The sequence below is a fragment of the Delphinapterus leucas genome, chromosome 13 (genome assembly GCF_059928025.1).
Source record: "Delphinapterus leucas isolate spDelLeu-1000000601 "Yukka" chromosome 13, BTC_Dleu_Yukka2, whole genome shotgun sequence".
NCBI classification, from domain to species: Eukaryota; Metazoa; Chordata; class Mammalia; order Artiodactyla; family Monodontidae; genus Delphinapterus; species Delphinapterus leucas.
In genome coordinates this window covers 33,665,162-33,684,427 of record NC_143141.1, presented here as the reverse complement: position 1 = coordinate 33,684,427, position 19,266 = coordinate 33,665,162, and the positions used below count along the sequence as shown (strand labels likewise).

General features: G+C 48.2%; 1 protein-coding gene across 1 annotated transcript in view; it reads left to right on the top strand.

Annotated features, from left to right (window-relative positions):
* Window positions 1-18,333, top strand: part of DYSF (dysferlin) — a 199,741-nt gene extending 181,408 nt beyond the window's left edge. The window contains exons 52-56 of the mRNA XM_089922488.1: window positions 1,104-1,203; window positions 10,978-11,156; window positions 12,756-12,865; window positions 14,251-14,398; window positions 18,065-18,333. Coding sequence (XP_089778614.1) covers window positions 1,104-1,203; window positions 10,978-11,156; window positions 12,756-12,865; window positions 14,251-14,398; window positions 18,065-18,103 — 576 coding nt within the window. The 3' untranslated portion in view covers window positions 18,104-18,333. The remainder of the gene's footprint in view (window positions 1-1,103; window positions 1,204-10,977; window positions 11,157-12,755; window positions 12,866-14,250; window positions 14,399-18,064) is intronic.
* Window positions 18,334-19,266: the final 933 nt, after the last annotated feature.

The window sequence follows — 19,266 nt, the reverse complement described above, 5'->3', positions numbered from 1 at the left end:
GTCCGTGTGATCTGGAGGGGCCACCAAGGCTGTGTACACAGGGCACCTGGGCCCAGACAAACCCTGTGTGGTCAGCAGTACTCCCTGACTCCCGTGAAGTCTGTCCCCCTGAGACTGGGTCCAGGTCCCTGCTGTGACCTGGCACCCACCATCTGCGGGATGGTCAGTGGGTCCTTGCCACCCACTCAGGTAAAGCTACAGTGAGAGGACAGAGAATAGGTGTGAGTGGGAAAGCCCCAGGGACGGTCCTTTGGGTTGAGTGTGACTGGACCCAGGGGCAGACCCAGGCCTCAGCGTGCCAGTCCCCAGCCCTCAGCTGCTCCACGAGGCCTTGGTGGAGAGAAGCCCAAGACAGTGCTGTTCCAGGCTGACTGGTCTGAGGAAGTGGGGAGGGGACAGCAGTGGGCTGGTGAACTTCCCAGCACCGGGAGCTTTCGGTGTGCCCCAGGGCAAGCTCTTGGAGGTGAAGGTGGGGTGGGCTGGGGACACTGCCCCCAGTGCCAGATCCTTACAGTGGTGTGTCGGGGGGTCCCCCCTGACACCCAGGTTCCCAGCCAGCCCACCTTGTCCCCAAGATCACAGGGGCAGGATTAAGAGACTCTTGAACCTGACTGACTGCGTTGGAATCCAGCTTGCCTCTTCCCAGCTGGGTGACTTGGATAAATTACTCGCTCTGGTTTGCTCAAGATAGTATCTCCTCAGGTCGTTGGAAGCATAAATGATTTCATAGTGGGAAAAGGCTGATGCCTAAGAAGTGCATATTAATGTTGTTTTTATTAGCTGTCAGACCTTGGGCAAATTCTTAACTTCTCAAAGCCTTTGTTACATCATCTGTAAAACGGCAATGAGAACCTTGACTCATGGAATTGCGAGGATTAAAGGAGCTACCTTATGTCAAGTGAGCCTGCGTGGTCCCCTCCTGGGCCCTTGAACACTGCCCTCTGGGGTCTCAGCAGTCTTCCTGCCAGGACCTGACTCTGGCAAGTCCCTAAGGGACGTCCCCCTCCGCTGCCTCCTCCAGGCAGCCTTCCAGGCTAGAAGGGACCACTGCTCCTCTCTAATCCTGCTCTCCTGCTTCCTCCTCTGCTTCTCCTCTGGGCCAGGATGCTTTCTGGAGGCTGGACAAGACAGAGAGCAAGATCCCCGCCCGAGCGGTATTCCAGATCTGGGACAACGACAAGTTCTCCTTTGATGACTTTCTGGGTGAGCACCATTTCCGGTCAGCACCATCTTGCCTGTCGGGGCTGCCCCAGAACCCCTGCCATATGTTTGTGCGCCTCTCTCAGGCCTTGTGGGAAGGCTGGCAGGAGGATCAGGAAGCTGAGGGTCACTGGTCCCTGGTGCTGAGTGAGGTCGGTGACACAGAATAGTGCCAGGGTGATCAGGGTGGCCAGCAGGGTGGCCTGCCAGCCGAGGTGGCATTGAACGCTGGGCTGTGTTGGAACAGGGAGCGCTGGCTTGGAGGACGAGGTGGAGATGGTGCCTTCACAGGGTGAGGTGTGGGGCCTGCTGGCTGGACTGTAAGGAGCCGCCCCAACACAGCTATAAAAGTTCACTGGGAAAATGTGGCCTATCCCTACGATAGGATGTTATTCAGCCACAAGAAGAAATGAGATCATGCTACACCATGGGTGAACCTTGAAAACACACCAAGTGAAAGAAGCCAGACGCAAAAGTACAAATATCGTATGATTCCTTTACATGAAATGTCCGCAATACGTAATCCACAGAGGCAGAAAGTGGTTGCCGGGGATTGGAAGGAGAGGAGGTTGGGGACCGACTGCTCGTGGGTCTGGTGTTTTTTTAGGGGTGATGAAAATATTCTGGAATTAGATAGTGCTGGTGGTCTCACAGCGCTGTGAATATACTAAAAGCCACTGGGTCGTACACTTTACGGTGGTTAAAATGGTGCATTTTGTTATGTGAATTTCACCTCAGTAAAGAAATAGTGAGCCTGTGAGAAAGGCGGTCCAGGAAGTCACGAGTCCTATGTTGCAGTTCTGCTCTGCCACCTGGGGGCAGGGCGGGCTTGGACGAATCACTGGAGCCCTCCCTGTGTGGCCCGCGATTGCAGAAGTCACCGAGCTCTTGGGCCCCTGCAGAGGATGCTCTGAGGAGCAGCCCCAGCAGGAATGGGGACGAGGGCTGCCTGCCCGTCGGGCTGCTCTTCACCCCACTTCCCCCCGACCCCGAGCCTGGTCCCCTGAACTTGGAGGACTGGCAGCTGCTCCACAACTTCACTGTAAAAGATTCAGGGTGTCAAAATCATAGCACTAAGTTGGACTTTTGTTCTCTTACTTATTATTCTGGAATACATAATTCCTGTGGCAAAATTAGAAACCGGAGATAAGCAATGCCTCCCCTTCCTATTTTATTATAATCTCACTACCCAGAGATAACCTTCACTAATATAACTAAGATAACCTTCACTTTGGCGTGTATTATTATTTTGGCATGTATCTTATACAAGCAAACACACATGTGTTATATGTGTATTTTATACATATATATACACATGCGTATATGGCATATAGATAGCAAAATTGGTTTATGTTACACATACTGTCTTAGATCTTGATTTTGGGGAAAACAATATATTAAAAACATTCTTTCTGTCAGGAGTTATCCATCTGCATTGTATCTGCATCATGGTGCTTAATGTCCTGCCTGATGTCCCATCGGACCCTCATTAGTCCCCCCTAGGTGCGTACTCGGCTCGTCTCTAGGATTTCCTGCATGAGTGACAGCCTAGGCTTACATTTCTGGACCCTTTGTGCGTATCTTTCCTCAACTCTAAGAAGCAGATTTTTAGAGTCTTTGTACATTTTAGTGGTTTTTGAAACATTTTGTTCAGTAGCCCTCTAGAAAGATTTTACATTTTTATATTCTCACCTGTGCCCTGTTTGCCTTAAGGGCACCATTTTCCCTAAACTTTTGCTGCCAGTGTTATCTTTTTTTAAAAAAAATTGCCAATGTGGTACCTAATTTTTATCTTTCTTTGCATTTCTTCATTACTTGTAAGGTACAACTTTAAAAATATGTTTGTTATCCATATTGTTGATGGGATTTTCTTTTTCATGGTTTTGGGATGGTCCTCTTTTATTGTTGATTTTCAGAGCTTTTTATATAGTAAGGACACATTACAAATAATTTCTCCATTTTTCAATTGCTTTTCACATTTTTATGGAATTTTTTTTTGCTTACAGACTAAATAATTTTTTTAGCATCAGTCTATCAATCTCGCCTTTATGAGGTGAGGCTCATAATTTTAAAATCAATTTTAAAAAGACAAACAAAAAATTGCATTTTATTGAATGAGAAAACAGTGTCCAAAATAAAATTAAACAGGATCATCTTTTGTTTTTAAAAATAAAACTACTACTTTTTAACTCCATAGATTTCTTTTTTTTTAATTGGATGTTTGTATATATTGTGAAGTGATAGCCAAAATAAGTTACATAGTTAACGATGTTTTTTTCTTGTGAAGAGAAATTTTAAGATCTACTCTTTTAGCAACTTACAGTATTATTCAGAGATTTCTTTTTCCCCCTTCATAATGTATTTTCTAATTACATATTTTACTTCTTTTGAGTACTTATTACTTTTATTTTAAAAATGATAGTTAAGATCTGTAATTTTGCCATCAGGAAATAATCCTATGTTTCCTTACAGTCTTTATGTAGATATAGTATATATAGCTTAATATCCTGATTTTTACTTAATATTATCTTGGGATCATGTTTAAAATGGGAAATAAACATTCATCTGTAGTTGAGGGATGGAGAGATGTGTAGATGGGTGGATAGATAGATGAATGCTGATAGAGTTGAACAAATGCTGGATAGAATAATGACCTGATTAATGGATAGATACAGTGCTCAGCAAATGGTAGCTCTAGAGGGATGTAGACAGTTAAGTCAAAGCAGATAGATGTATGGAAGGATAAATGGATGAATGGAAAGAAAGAAAGCTAGAAAAATAGATCCAGTCAATGAATACTTGCAGTAACTGAGCATTCCACACTGAAAAAACCCTAATCTCCTTTGTATGGTATTCAAGAATTGTTACCAAGTCCAGGCTTGCTCTGCTCACTGCACGACAGGCCAAAGAATTGAAGACGAGGTGTTGAGACAAGGAATACGACTTTATTTGGAAAGCCGGCAGACCAAGAAGATGACAGACTAAAGTCTCAAAATAACCATCTTATTAGGGTTTGGATGCCAGTTTCTTTTATAGCACAGAGAAGGGGAGGAGATGAGGAAGTAAAGTAAAAAGGCTATAAGTTTTGCAAATACCACCTGGAATGGCCAGCCTCCGGGAGAGGATGTGTTAATTTCTTCTTTCTTGTAGCCGTCCACAGGTGGACAGGTTCTGGATATTTCCCTGAACAAAGGCACTTTGGTTTAACATTCAGGCAGAGGGGCAGGGTTCCCTGAGTATAGATAGTATGTATAGACATTATGCCATTATGTATAGACAGTATCCTTTTAGTGAACAAAAGCAGTGGAAAGCAAAGGTTAAAGTAAAAGAAACAGATCCAACCTATAGTCCGATTTGGCTCTTCCCTGTTACAATTCCCCACTGTCAATATCCATTCCACAATCTTGTGGAAGAAGGGGTGATGACCGTTCTAATTGCTTCATCAGATGGATCTTTCTGGGAGTGTCCATCGGTGTCAGTGTTCCAAACATTGTTTCTTTTGTTCCTCTCTGGAAAGCATCTCCTTTACACCTGTAGCCTTAAAAAATATTCACAGCTTAAAAGTTGAGAGTTATGATGTATTCAGTGGGAATTTTGAGGGCTTCAAGCTTGGGAGGGAGCACTTCAAGTTAAGGAATTTAGCGCTTTTCTATGTATGGGAAAATGCAAGAGTCTGGGCTCACTGAAATCACTCCCTTGATATGCACCTTAGCTATCTGGGGCCTGTATCCTGTATTCTCATATCCTGAGTTTCCTCAGGGTTCACCGGCTCACGTTGGAGGGCTGCAATCGCTAATGACTGATGTGGCAGGAATTATTCAATTTCTCAGATCCTGTCCTCTTGGTCAGTATTTTGACCAATATTTGGGAGACATTTCATGATCAACTTTTGTCCCACGGCGCTGGGAGGCTCATCCCAGATCAGGCAAAAATTCTTGGTATGCCACTCCAAGTGCTAGTTTTGGGATTAGGCCCTATTGATAATTAAAGATTCTCTGGATCCCCTATCTAACTATGATCCAGGAGACATTTTCCCTTGTTGCTTCTTCCCATACCTAGAATCACACTATTACAATTATTTTACATTACAAATGTGATCTATTTCCTCAAGCTGTTTAGCCATAGAAGTTTTGTTGGAAGCCTGGTTACACACTGGGTACTGTAAGAGACAACGGTCTTATAAAATAGACAGGATATAAGTAATGCAGCTAGTAACATCGACAAAGAGATAGTACAGCAGGGAGACACAAAGTACAAACCATTTGGCTTACAAAGGTGTAATTTACCAAATTACTGTGAGTCATAATTAGCTTAAGGGGAAGGTTTTCCTTACACCTGGAAAACAGATTTAAACCAGTCATTTTTCAGATAGAAACCGTAAAAATTATAACCATATTCACCACTTTACTGAGTTCTATGTAACGAATCCTTCTTGTTAACAGCTTTATAAGCCATCAGGTTTCCCATTAGAATTCTTCAATTTCTTAGCCAGTCCAGCATTATGGCCTGAAAGCCAGAAACTTGTATTTATCCAAAGTCCTTCCTATAAATCTTCTTGAAGAGGAAGCATTTTTACAAAGGCGTCATCAGAGTGAAACCGTAACTGTCTATAATGACAAAAGACTTAAGAAGGCACGTTTAAATCTGATTACAATGTAATTGACAAAGTGACTTGGTTAGTGCTGTGACATGCAACACATTTAGATAATAACTAGAATTATGACGGATAACATTTTACCAGCACACATCAAATTTTAGGAACTCCATATAATCTCTAGAATACCTGTATCATTTGCCATACAGTATAACCTAAGAAGATTTATTACTTATTTGACACTCCCCATGTAACTCAACATACCAAGTGAACCTAATTAGTTAATATCTCTCTTTGGGGTGTTTCAGGGGCCCTTTGAAGCATCCCAAAGTTAGCTAGAGTTCAAAGGAACTTCATTATAATTTTTTTTTTTTTTTTTGCGGTATGCGGGCCTCTCACTGTTGTGGCCTCTCCCGTTGTGGAGTACAGGCTCCGGACGCGCAGGCTCAGCGACCATGGCTCACGGGCCCAGCCGCTCTGCGGCATGTGGGATCTTCCCAGACCAGGGCACGAACCTGTGTCCCCTGCATCGGCAGGCAGACTCTCAACCACTGTGCCACCAGGGAAGCCCCTTCATTATAATTTGATTTGTGAAGTTTTGCCAAAAAAATATCAAAAGGGTTTAAACAGTCAGATAGGATCTCAGGTCACTGTGAAACAATAGTTATTCACTTAGCGGAAGTAACAGTAAAAGATTTCAAAGGCAAATACAGAACAGATCACTTAAAAGGTAGAAAAACTTAAAATCTATTATCAGAGGCAGTTCAGAATCTTAAGAAACCTTGTCTTCTTAACAGAGAGAAAAGCCAAATTCAAATTTTTGACCAGCTTACTTTTAAAATTCATTTACTCAGTTAAACTTATTTTAAACTTAGTCCTGACCATCTACAAAACTCTTTTCTTGGGGTCCACTTTCCATAAACCTTCCATGACTTAACTTATTTTAGCACAATTCTAACTTTCAAGTTGTGGAATATCTGCAGAGATTAATAATTTTATTTTTTTTTAAATTTATTTATTTGTGTTTATTTTTGGCTATGTTGGGTCTTCATTGCTGTGCGTGGGCTTTCTCTAGTTGCGGCGAGCAGGGGCTACTCTTCATTGCGGTGCATGGGCTTTACATTATTGTGGCTTCTCTTGTTGTGGAGCACAGGCCTCAGTAGTTGTGGCATGTGGACTCTAGAGCGGAGGCTCAGTAGTTGTGGTGCATGGGCTTAGTTGCTCCATGGCATGTGGGATCTTCCCAGGCTAGGGATCGAACCTGTGTCCCCTTCATTGGCAGGTGGATTCTTAACCACTGCACCACCAGGGAAGCTCTGGAGAGATTAATTTTAGATAAAGATAATTATTTTTAAAAGTGCACCTAAAGCTCTTATCTCATTTGCATTTTCTTTCCTTAAAAGTTTCTTTACATCAAGTTACTTTCCTTGCTGATAAATTTGCAACAGATATAACAAGATTTTATTTAGCTTATATTAAACCTAGGCATAATGAAAGTATTATACTTAATGCTGATGACTCTAATGACATGTCTATATTAATTAGATCAACAAACAAACATTAATACTGAATATTTCTCAGTGCACATGAACCCGAAATTCATTTAGCTTAATTTTTCTTGTATTTAGAATTGTTTGGTTTGTAAGAACTTACTCTTCTTTAAGCCAATTAAATAGAGCTCATCTGCAAATCAACCCCAGCAATGTTATCCAAAGACAAAGACACATACAAGGACACAAACAAACAGAGACATCATAGTTCTCATTTCAAAATTTCAGCCCTGAGTCATGTACAGCAACATAAAACCTATCAGTTTACAAAAAGAGGTTGGATTAAAATTAGGTTTCTGGCAGATGGAACAAATCAAGTTCACTTGTCTAGATGGCTGAATTTTTACAGAAAAAACACTTAGTTTTTTAATTTATCCTTGACAAGTCAATTTCTAAATTACTTTGCCCTTTTTTCAAAGTTTGCATTTTAAAAAGATGGCAGAGATGAGCGTTCCTGAGAAGACCAGATAGGACACTTACATCTCAAAGATACAGTCAAGTTTTTCCTAGGATGCCTTTGTTTCCCCTTTGTTTAATATTTACAAGCCTCTTAAGGTAAATAGGGAAGGTAGTCAATCAACTTGTTCTCCACTGTCAAAGTTATCTGGGGCCCCTGTGGGGAAATTAGAATCGGATGCCTCAAGTCCAGGAGAGTCCCCTGGCCTCTTACAGGATGTCAGCACAAGGGAAATTGCCCTGCTGTAGACGTGGCTCCTGGTCCAAATTGGGTCTTAGATGGTGGGTCTGTTGGGTCTTAGATGGTGATACTAAACCAGGTCCCTGTGCCTTGGGGGTTATCATAGAAGCTTCTATTTGATCCCCATGGGTAGGGGAAATAGGAGGCGGTGAATATGTTGGTGGCATGTGGGGTGGGGGAGCAGTTGGAGAAACTGCTGGTGCAGCCTGCTCTTTTGCAAAACACTTCTAACTGCGAGACCATATAATAATTGAGTGAGCCATTCAGGGACCATCATTCTTCTGATCCTAACATATATTGGGTCCACACCCTATTACAATAGTATATCATGTCTTTCTTAGTCATAGGCTCATGGCTATGTTTTGCCCATTTATCTAATATACACCTCAAAGGGCTCTCCTTCAGTATAGATGGAGTATTTCCATTTTTTATAAGTTTGATAACACCAAAACACAAAAGACACAAACAAATTCCAACACAAAAGGCCCAAAGAAATTCTACCATCGGTGCACACAAAACCAAGACCAAAACCAATGAACCAGTTCCTAAATCAGGTAGACTTAACCTGCAAAACCAACAAACTAGTTCACAAATCGGGTAGACTTACCCTACAAAACCAACGAACTGGCTCCAAATCAGGTAGAGTCCAACAACAATTTCCCCCTCCAGTAGGGTACCCCAATCAAACAAATTGGCTTATCCTGTAAAGGAAAAGCCCAAATTGAGAGGGAAATATGTTCCCAGTGTGCACGCTGGAGCAACTTACCATACAAAGTCGAGTTCATCAACTTGCAACACAAAAGGATACACAAAAGCAAAACAAGACCAAGACCAAAACAAATGAACTGGTTACTGAATTGGGTAGACTAACCGTACAAAATTGAGTCTGTGGACTCGTAGAAGTTGGTCTTTTCCTTGCTTCAACTGCCAAGCGCTGCAGTAGCTGGCACCGCTTGAGGGAAGTTTGAAGGGAAGATCCTCAGGACAAATGGTCCTGGCATCTGCTAGGCCTTGCCACAATGTTCCCTGACCAGGGCTGGCTAGCCAAAAGCTGCAAGCCTCCTGGCTGGCTTGCCAAATTTGTTACCTAGTCCAAGCTCACTCTGCTTGCCACACGACAGGCCAATGAATCAGAGATGAGGTGTTGAGGCAAGGAATACGACTTTATTTGGAAAGCTGGCAGACTGAGAAAATTGCAGACTAATGTCTCAAAATAACCATCTTATTGGGGTTTGGATGCCAGTTTCTTTTATAGCACAAAGAGGGGGAGGAGATGAGGAAGTAAAGTAAAAAGACCATAAGGTTTGCAAACATCACCTGGAATAGCCAGCCTCGGGGAGGGGATGTGTTAATTTCTTCTTTCTTATAGCCATCCACAGATGGACAGGTTCTGGATGTTTCCCTGAAAAAGGCGCCTTGGTTCAACATTCAGGCAGAGGGGCAGGGTTCCCCAAGGCAGGCCATTATATATAGACAGTATCCTTTTAGTGAAAAAAAGCAGTGGAAAGAAAAGGTTAAAGTAAGAGAAACAGATCCAACATGTGGTCAGATTTGGCTCTTCCCTGTTACAGAATTTCTTCAATTTGGCCTTGGAAAATATTTTTTAGATTTACCTCTCTCACTTAATCCCTTCAGTAACCTATGCTCCAATCCCACTGACTTCGTGTTGTTGGAATTGGATTAGGTGAAACCTCATGAAATTGCTGTTTTTATACGTCAAATATAGTTGAATACCAGAATTTTCGTATGGCTCAACCCAGTAGATGGGGCTATTCTTGGAGAAGATGGATAAAATAGATGAGTAGATGAAGCAGTATAGAAAGATAGCTGCTTGGATAACTAGGTGGGCAGATGAAAAAATTGGTGGATGAACCACAATGAGATAACACTTATACCTATAAAAAAGCAAAAGCAAAAACAAAAAATGGAAAATAACAAGTGTTGGAGAGGATGTGGAGAAACTGGAACACTTGTACATTGGTGGTATGCATGTAAATTGGCGCAGCTGCTTGGGAAAAAGTTTGGCAGTTCCTCAAAAAGCTAAACATATGACCTAGCAATTTCGCTTCTAGTTATGTACCCAAAAGAATTAAAAACTGGGACTAAGACATCTGCACACAAGTGTTCAGAGCAGCATCATTTACAAGAGTCAAAAGGTGGAAACAATCCAAGTGTCCATCAACGGATGAATGGATAAACAAAATGTGGTATATACATACCATGGAATATTATTCAGCCATAAAAAAGTATGAAGTACTGATACATGCTACAACATGGATGAATCTGGAAAACTAATTATGACAAGTGAAATAAGCCAGATACAAAAGGATAAATTTTTATGATCCCACTTATATGAGGTGTCTAGAATAGGCTTTTTCATAGAGAAAGAAAGTAGATTTAGAGGTTAGCAGGGCTGAGACGAGAGGGGAATGGGGAGTTATTACTTAATGGGCACAGAGTTGCTGTTTGGGGGGAATGAAAAAGTTATGGAAATAGGTAGTGCTGATGGTTGCCAAATGTTGTGCATGTAATTAATGCCACTGAAGTATACATCTGAACATGGTTAAAATAACAAATTTTATCTTATCTATAAATATTTTACTGCACTAAAAACGGTTTAAAAAGTTGATGGTTGATGGATGTAGACGATGGGTGAATGAGTGAATTTGCGCATAGTAAGATGAATAGTTGAGCAGGTGGGAAATTCTGTTAAGGGTGAATCAATCAGGGCACAGTAGCAGGCATATGCATGCATGAATAGATGGATGGGAAGCTGTACAGATGGAATGAGAGGCAGTGGGTGGGGAGTGGAGTTTGAGCCATGGGGCTAAGACCATGGATAGAGGCTGAGGAGGCTGAACTTGCCCAGCCCCAGGGTGGCCCTAGGCTGACAGCGACTGAGAAAGCGTGGGCCAAAGCACCCTTCTCTGCTACAGGCTCTCTGCAGCTGGACCTCAACCGCATGCCCAAGCCTGCCAAGACAGCTGAGAAGTGTTCCCTGGACCAGCTGGATGACACTTTCCACCCGGAGTGGTTTGTGTCCCTTTTTGAACAGAAAACAGTGAAGGGCTGGTGGCCCTGTGTGGCGGACGAGGGTGAGAAGAAGATACTGGCGGTAAGTCTGTTCCCTCTGGTCGGTGGAGATGCGGGAGTGACTCGTCCATAGAAATCGCTGAGCACAGACGTGTTCCTCTCCCTCTATCCTGCCCTCCCTGTCTGTTTCCCAAGACACTGTCCCTCTTCCCTGCCAGTTCCCAGCCTTCATCTCCTCGAGGCTCGTATCCCAGGAAAGCCTATCTAAATCTAAAGATGCCCTAATCTCCCGTGGACCCTGTTTAATTTGTACTTGCTCCTTGGCCTTCACAGTGATCTGTATCCTGGGTTCCCCTCTGGCTGGGCTTCCTGTGGAGGACAGGGGTCATGCCACTCCCATTTGAGCAGGACCCTATAAGGGACTGACCTTGTTCCTTGTCCTTGTCTTCTCCCTGCCCAGAGGTCTGCCCAGGGGTGTGACTGGGGACCATGGAGAATCATCCTTCCTCTGCAGAGGAAGTAAATGAGTTTACTGTCCTTCCTTGGTATCAGCAGAGGGTTGGTTCCAGGAGCCCGCGTGGACACCAAATCCATGGATGCTCAAGTCTCATAGTCCACCTTCTGTGTTTGGTTTAATCTACAGATCTGAAACCTGCAAATGAGGGCCAACTGTATATTTATTGAAAAAAATTTGTGTATAAGTGGACCTGTGCAGTTAAAACCTGTGTTGTTCAAGGGTCAACTGTACTTAGAAATGGCAGACAGACAGCCAATCCCTAAAGTGGCCCTTGAAATAAAATATCCATGTTGTATAACAAATTATAACAATTAATAAGAAATACTAACATCTCAAAAGAAAAATGAGCAAAGGGCATACATAGATAGTACATAAAGCAGTACAGTGGCCATTACATATTTAAGAAGTTTCATTTCCCCTAGTAATTGCATAAAGGAATGCTTTAAAATGTGAAAACATTTTTTAGGTATTATATTAGAATTTTTAAAAAATAGAAACACTTATTGCCAGTGAGGATGCAGAGAGACAGCCTTCTCATTTACCTCTGTTGGGCAGGCTAATGATTTTTACCATTTGGGGAAACAATGTAGTGATATATAGCCAGAGGCTTAACAATATTTATGCCCTTGAAATTTTTCATCCCACTTCTAAAATCTCTCCTAAAGAAATAACCCCATAAAATTAAAAATTTAGGGTTTATTTGTAACAACAAAGAGTTGGAAACAACCTCAACGAACCAAAATAACTGGTTTACTAAATAAATTCTGGTCAACCATTACATAGATACAGCATTAAAAGCAAACTTTAAAGAGTATATAATTATATAATAAAATCTATTCCTAAATGAAAGGAACAAGCTATAGGACCATATATACACAGCGTGATATTTCACATACTTGCAAAGAAAGATAGCTCTGATGAATAAAGTATTAAGAGTGCTTGTCTCTACATAGTAGAAGTATGGGTGACAGTCTCCTTTTTTTTATACATTTCTGTAGTTGCTATGTGTTCTGCAAGGAGCAGGTACTTTTATGATCAGATCACCCTGTATCTTTTTTTCAAACAAATCATAAAGTGACCTTTACATCTGTCCTGGCCTGGCTCCTCTCCAAGCCATGGGGCCAAGCCTTTATGTCTCTGATCAGGTCCCCCTTGTCCCCTCAGGGCAAGTTGGAGATGACTTTGGAGATTGTGGCCGAGAGCGAACATGAGGAGCGGCCGGCCGGCCAGGGCAGGGATGAGCCCAACATGAACCCCAAGCTCGAGGACCCAAGGTTGGTGCTCAGCCCCTGACCCCTGATGCCCAAGGGGATGGGGAGGAGTATCCACAGTACAGGAGGCACTCACTGTATAGCCGCACAGAGGTCCCAGGGCCCAGAGAGGGGTGTGACTCATCCAAGGGTACACATTGTTAGGGGGCAGGTGACAGACATCATTCCAGGACACGCTGGGCTCATCGCTAGTTCCAGAAGCAGGCGCTGTTGGGTGGCTGTTGGTTGTAGGCCAGGCGTGCTGTCATATGGCATGTACATGTTGTGTCATGGAACCTTCCCTGCTGAGTCGTTATTAGTATCCCCGCTTTACAGATGAGGAAACAATCACAGCAAAGTTAAATAAGGTCATTCCAAGGAAAGTGGCGAAGGTGAAATTCTCACACCTGGTCTGATTGGCCCCGGAGCCTGACCAAGGTCTTTCTCTGACCAAGCTGCCTTCCATGGCTCTCCTGTGGTGTCAATGTGGCTTTCAAAAGGCCTTTCAGCTTTAATTTTCCCATCTGTGAAATGGGGGCCTAGTCCCTGCCTCCCCTACCTCACAGGCCTCTAAGGGAGGGGCCTACATCCCAAACCAGTGGATGCAGAAGCCTTGAAGGCAGTTACCGGAGCCTGAAAGATGGCTGTTCGGGCGCGGGCCGGGGCTGCATTTGCTGGGTCCCTTTCCACCGCCTGCTCAGCTCAAGTCACACTTAGCACAGACAGCCCACTTTGTTATAGCGCTATCCTGAGCGCCCCTGGCTGGCAGAGGAGTGAGAAGCATCCCTGCCCAAGGATGCTGGGATCTGGGTGGAAAGACAGAGAGACCCAGGAGACCCAGCAGCACGCAAGCAGATGTTAAAACGGCCATTACTGAGACGCAAAATCCTGCCCGCTCTTTGAATTGTGAGGCTGACCTAGGGGAAGGATTTGAGGTTCTTGGTTATGAGACACAATCAGCTTTCTGGGTTCACTCCCTGCCAGTGAACGAGCCACGTGCATCTAGGCCAGTGGCTTAGCTTATCTGGGGCTCATGGACCATAGCTCACCTAACGTGGAGCCCCTTGAAGCTCTGCCCAGTCCCCAAATCTCTAGTCTGTGATTAAGTCCTGGGTCAGGAAGGAGAGAGTGGCAGGGAAGGTGACCTGGACAGGGTGGCTGAGAACGGGGTCCCTGAGGGTGTGCAGGGCTTGACAGCACCAAGAAGAGGAGGGCAACATGGGCGGGGCTCACACAGTAGCGAAGGCTGGGAGGAGAGGGCGATGCAGGTGCGGACAGGGGCTGGGGGCCTGGAGGCTGGGCAGGTCTGGGGGGCTGACTCGGGTGGGCCAGGGCAATTTGTGAGCAGGACCCGGAGGGAGCAGCCCTGGTGGGAGGTACCCTGCTGACCTCTGGGATCTCACTCGCAGGCGCCCTGACACCTCCTTCCTCTGGTTCACCTCCCCGTACAAGACTATGAAGTTCATCCTCTGGCGGCGGTTCCGGTGCGCCATCATCCTCTTCGTCCTTCTCTTCATTCTCCTGCTGTTCTTGGGCATCTTCGTCTACTCCTTCCCGGTAAGCTGGCCTGAGTGCGGAGGCACAGACCCTTGTCTTGGAGGAGCTCCTGGTCTGATGTGGGAGGTACAGCCCTTGACCTCCAGCAGCTTCTGGTTCTCAGGGGAGTCTGTCATTGTCCTCAAAGTGCACCCCGTGTCTGATGGAGAGAAGTAGCTTCTGTCTTTGGGGAGTCCATGGTCTGATGAGGGAGACATAGGCCCTGCTCTGGGGAGTCCCCAGTCTGGTAGGAGACCCTTGGGGAGCTCTTAGCCCAGTGAGGGAATCTGAGTTCTTGCCCTTGATGGGGAGACACCGCACCCTCAGCAAGCCCCTGAGGGGCTATGTAATTAAGGGGTTGGCAGAAGGCGAGGCCCCTTGGGCAGGCGTGGGCAGGGGAACCTTCTTGAAGGAGGTGTGGAGTGGGTCAGGAGGGGCAGGGAAGGTGTAGATGGCAGAGCAGAGGGGAAGGTCCTCTGCTTGTGAGGATGGCACCTGCTGAGGACCTGGGGCTGGAGAGGGTGCCACCTGGGAACCTGATAAAGTGTGTCCTGCCTGCTGCAGTGGGGTGGGCGTGGGGCAAGGTGTGGGCGAGGAGGGGGTTGGCAAGGAGCCTCTCACTGGGCGCAGTAAACACTGGGGCCCCTTTCACCTGCTAAGAAGCCAGCCGATGCCTGACGAAGAGTGGCCAGGGCCACCCGCGTGGGGACTGCTGTGCCCAGCTCCAGGGGTCCCTCCCAAGGGAGGAGGTTCTGGAGCTCTCTTCCCTGCCTGTGCTTCCCTGATCCTCACAGCAGCACCCCCAGTGTCTCTAGAACCTCAGAAGGGATCACAGTGTCCCCAGGCTGACACCTGATTTTTAATATTCTTGAAATTTTTGAAACTTTTTAATACAAAAAATTCAAAATCGTATATAAGTAGAGGAATGGTGTGATCGACTCCATGTCACCCTTATTTGAATGGAAAGAAACACACATCCAGAGAGGAGAGGGACCAGCTCAGGACTGCATGGCAGCCCTGCGTACAGCTCCCGGTCTGGGGTTCCGGCCACAGCCCTGGTCAGCACCAGGCCGCCGGCCAAGCACACTGTCCCCACAGTGGGTAGTGTGCTCTGGGAATCACTCACCTGTGAGCTCTTTGCCTCGTGAATCCTCCGGGAGGAGGAGGCGCCCGAGAGCGCTCCCCCACCGTAGCTGGCAAGGCATTGTACTAGCAGAGCACGCCTCCTACGAGGAGGACGGTTAAAACCACGGAACAATCCCCTGAAGGCCCTAAGATCATGAACTGTGGGAGCAGCAGAGAGGATGCTCTGGTTTGGACGTCCAGGCCCCGGCTACCCCTTGGACCCTAAGTGACAAAGGAGGGTCTAGAGCTGGGATGACCGTGAGCTGGGCCGCGAGCCGGGCCCTCGTCTCAGCTGACTGTGTCGCCTGGAGCGCCAGGCTGAGGCTGTCCTGAGGCTCACCGAGACGACTCACGGCCCGTTGGCCAAACGTGCCTGAGGCCCAGGGGCGGGTCCAGGCTGGCGGACCCTGAAGCTCATTTGGTTTGGGGGGCCCTCCTGAAGCAAAGGAAGACAGATTACAAGTACAAGGTTAGCTGCTGGGCCCTGGAAGGGCACGAGCAAGTGTGGTGCCTGGAGTGTAGCTGCCCTGGCAGTGACCTGGGCTCAGGGGTTGGGCCCAGGACTCCCCTTGTGGTCCCCTGTGTCTCCTCCCCTGGGACACAGCCCTGTGGCCAGGCTGGGGAGGCGCAGTGGCCCTCACCTGGCCTGTCCTCAGGCTTACCTCCTCCCATGTTGAGTGCACCCAGCCGCCATTCGGTTCAGGTGAAGACCTTATTAGCGCGCGAAGTGTGTCCGGGAGGTGAGGGCGTGTTGTGTGGGTGAGGGAGAGGCTGGTGGGGCCCGTGCCCCTGGGAGCTGTCGGTCCACGAGGAGATACAGTGAAGCCAGGGACGAGGGGGAGCACAGGGTACAGCCTAACGCCTCACCGAGAGGCCAGGCCGGGGAGTGTGGGCAAAGGGGAGCTGGTGTGGACCCTCGCTCCTTGAGGAGGTGGTCTGAGGAGCAAGCAGCGGCAGCACCAGGGAGCTGGTAAGAAATGCAGAGTCCTGGGCCAGCCCCAGGCCTGCTGAGGAGAATCTGCCTCGGGAACATCAAGGTCTGAGCATCGCTGCTGTGCGGAACACAGCTCCATGTGGAGTCAGGAGCTGTTGGCTGGATTCTGGCTCTGTCAGTGGCTCCCCAGTGACCGTGGCCAGGCCCTCCCGTCGCGTGAGGAAGGGGCTGGGATAGGTCAGTGCTGACCTGCTGTGACTAGCACTGTGGATAGGGGAGCGATTTTGCCTTCCCCAGGGGGGCTGCATGTCAAGCCAGCCTTCTGCTGAAGAGCTGAGGGGAGGGCCCCGCCCCTGCAAGGCACTAGGGCTGCAGACTAGGCCTCAGGGGCCTGGGGAAGGAGGCCCTGCTGCTTGGCTGGGAGATGGACAGAAGATTTCCAGCCACTTCCAGGCTGTGGTCCTTTCTCGTCCCTGGGGCAGCCTTATCCCAAAGCCCTGCGGGCAGGCCCTGGTCAGAGCCTCTTCCCTGTGTCCCCAGCAGCAGCATCAGTCTCCTTTGAGATCTTCGGGATTTGTCCTTTTTCAAATGCCAACCCTGCCTTCTCTCTCCAGAGCTGGCATGTGGGGTTAGATCCTAGGCGAGGGCTGTAGGGCAGCCTGGGTCTGAGACTGCAGACTGCTTTTGCTTGCAGGCCTTTGCTACAAGCTGGGCATATCCTCCTTCCCTCCAGCCAAGTCACCCAGTCACCTGGTGGATGCCAGACCTGTGACCGTCCATCACCTGGCTTTCAGGCCTTGGGGGACAGAGGCCTGGGTGCAGAGGGGCTCCCCCCCAGTTGGCCTCATCTCCCACCCTCTTGGAAATTCCCCTGGGAGGGGGACAGGGAGGGCAGCCCGTCTGATTCCTCCCAGCTCTGCCCTAGAGGCAGCCGGGAGCAGGGCCAGTGTGGGGAGGCAGGAGGCAATCTGGCAGGGAAGGAGCGGCGGCTTTGTTTCCAGAGTTGGCTTTCCTGGGCGGCGCTGGGGAACATACTGTCCCAATTAGGAGCCCTGTGTTGTGTTGTATGTGTTTTCATGGCTTTGGGGGGAGGAGTGGGGAGGGGAGATTCCTGCCAGTCCTGCAGCAGCCAGGGCTTAATCAGGGGTGACCCATCTCTAGGGCTGGCCCGCACTGTGGGTCATCCCTCTATACCCCCCACCCCAACTCTCTCTCTGCGTTTTGGACGGGAGCGTGGTGGCCAGCGAGCCCCAGGTTCCCGCACTGGGCAGTGTGGGAGGAGGGTGGGGAGAAGCGCAGCCGTGCCTTCAGGCCACCTGTCTGATGGAAAAGGCCGGGCCTGGCCTGGCCAGGGGCAGAGTCCTCTCCGTAGCTGGGCAGAACCTGGGGGTGGGCCCTGGAGTGACGGGGGAGAAGCCAGAGCAATTCAGGCGCTGTGGCCCCCAGGCAAGAGTGTGGGCTTGTGTGACAGCGAGAGTGCTGGCAGGGTGGAGTGCTGAGCTGAGTGTGGCCTGGGGGATGATGAGGGAGAGGTGCAGGCAGGTGGTTGAGTGGATCAGCCACCTTTCCCAGCTCCGTTTCCCTGGCAGCTGTCGTCACCTGTCCCTGCCTCTCCGCCCTCCCTCCAGAACTATACTGCCATGAAGCTGGTGAAGCCATTCAGCTGAGGACCCTCGGGCCCAGGACTGGCTGCCTCCTCTGCTCTGCTCAGCTGAGTGTCTCCAGATGTCCAGGCCTCACCGTCCTGCCAGGGTGGGCAGACAGAGAGAGGGACTGGCACGTGCTCCAAGTGTTGGCGACATCGAGCCCTGCGGTCACCCCGCTTTCATCATTTCTTTCTCCCCCAACCCAACCCTTTTGGGGATCAGCCCTGTGTATTTCAGTATAAAACAGTTTGAACCACAAAGCGGCGTTGGTGTGTGTATCTCTGTGGTACCTGAAAAGGGTGACTGTGCAGGGGATGTCTGGGTGGGCGCGTGTGTGGGATGTGTGCCATCTGTGCAACGTTCCCAGTGGGACTGTGCATCCTTCGGCAAGTCTGGTAGGGGTGGCGGGGGCTTTGAGGCTTGATGTCTGGCCTGCCTGGAGACCCAGCCTGTTCTGCTTCCAGGACGTCCCTCCACCCTGTGCCCTCCTTCCTCAGGCATCTCCTCACCCACGGTGATCTTTGCTTGGGTGGGCAGTTACCTGCACCATGCCCGGGAAGAGGTTCCACACCCACGGTGATCTTTGCTTGGGTGGGCAGTTACCTGCACCATGCCCGGGAAGAGGTTCCACTTATGCACATGGAGCCCCTCGGAAAAACTCTAAAGGCTGGGAGGGCTGCTGGACCCCTGGCTGTGACCTTGTCTCCCGTGCTCTTGGAATTTCTTGGGGTTCCCTCCCTCTGTTTCCTCACCCTGCTTTAATGATCTGGACTGGATAAACACACGCTTTTCTTGTGGTCTGAGCATCGCATTAGCTGTCGGGCTGACATCTCTTGCAGGAATCAGGCTTCATCTACAAGAGCAGCAAGGACATACTTAGAGAAAAACCAAAGAGCACGAAAACATCGTGTTTCCGAGATAGAGGCCTCTGCCTCTGTTGGCTGGTGGGCTGGAACTCTGGAGCACAGCCTGGCGGGAGGGCTTCTCCCATTTCCTGCTGTGAGCCTGTTCCCGTGGCCCAGGCCCCGAGGCCCCAGAGTGAGCCTTCCAGCCCCCTTGTCCCTTCACTGCATGCTGGGACCCAGACTGAGGCCCTGCCTCGTCCCCACCTGATTGGCAGGACTGGGGGGTGATTGGCACAGGGCTGATGACCTGAACCCTCCTGGGTGAGGGAGCTACATCTT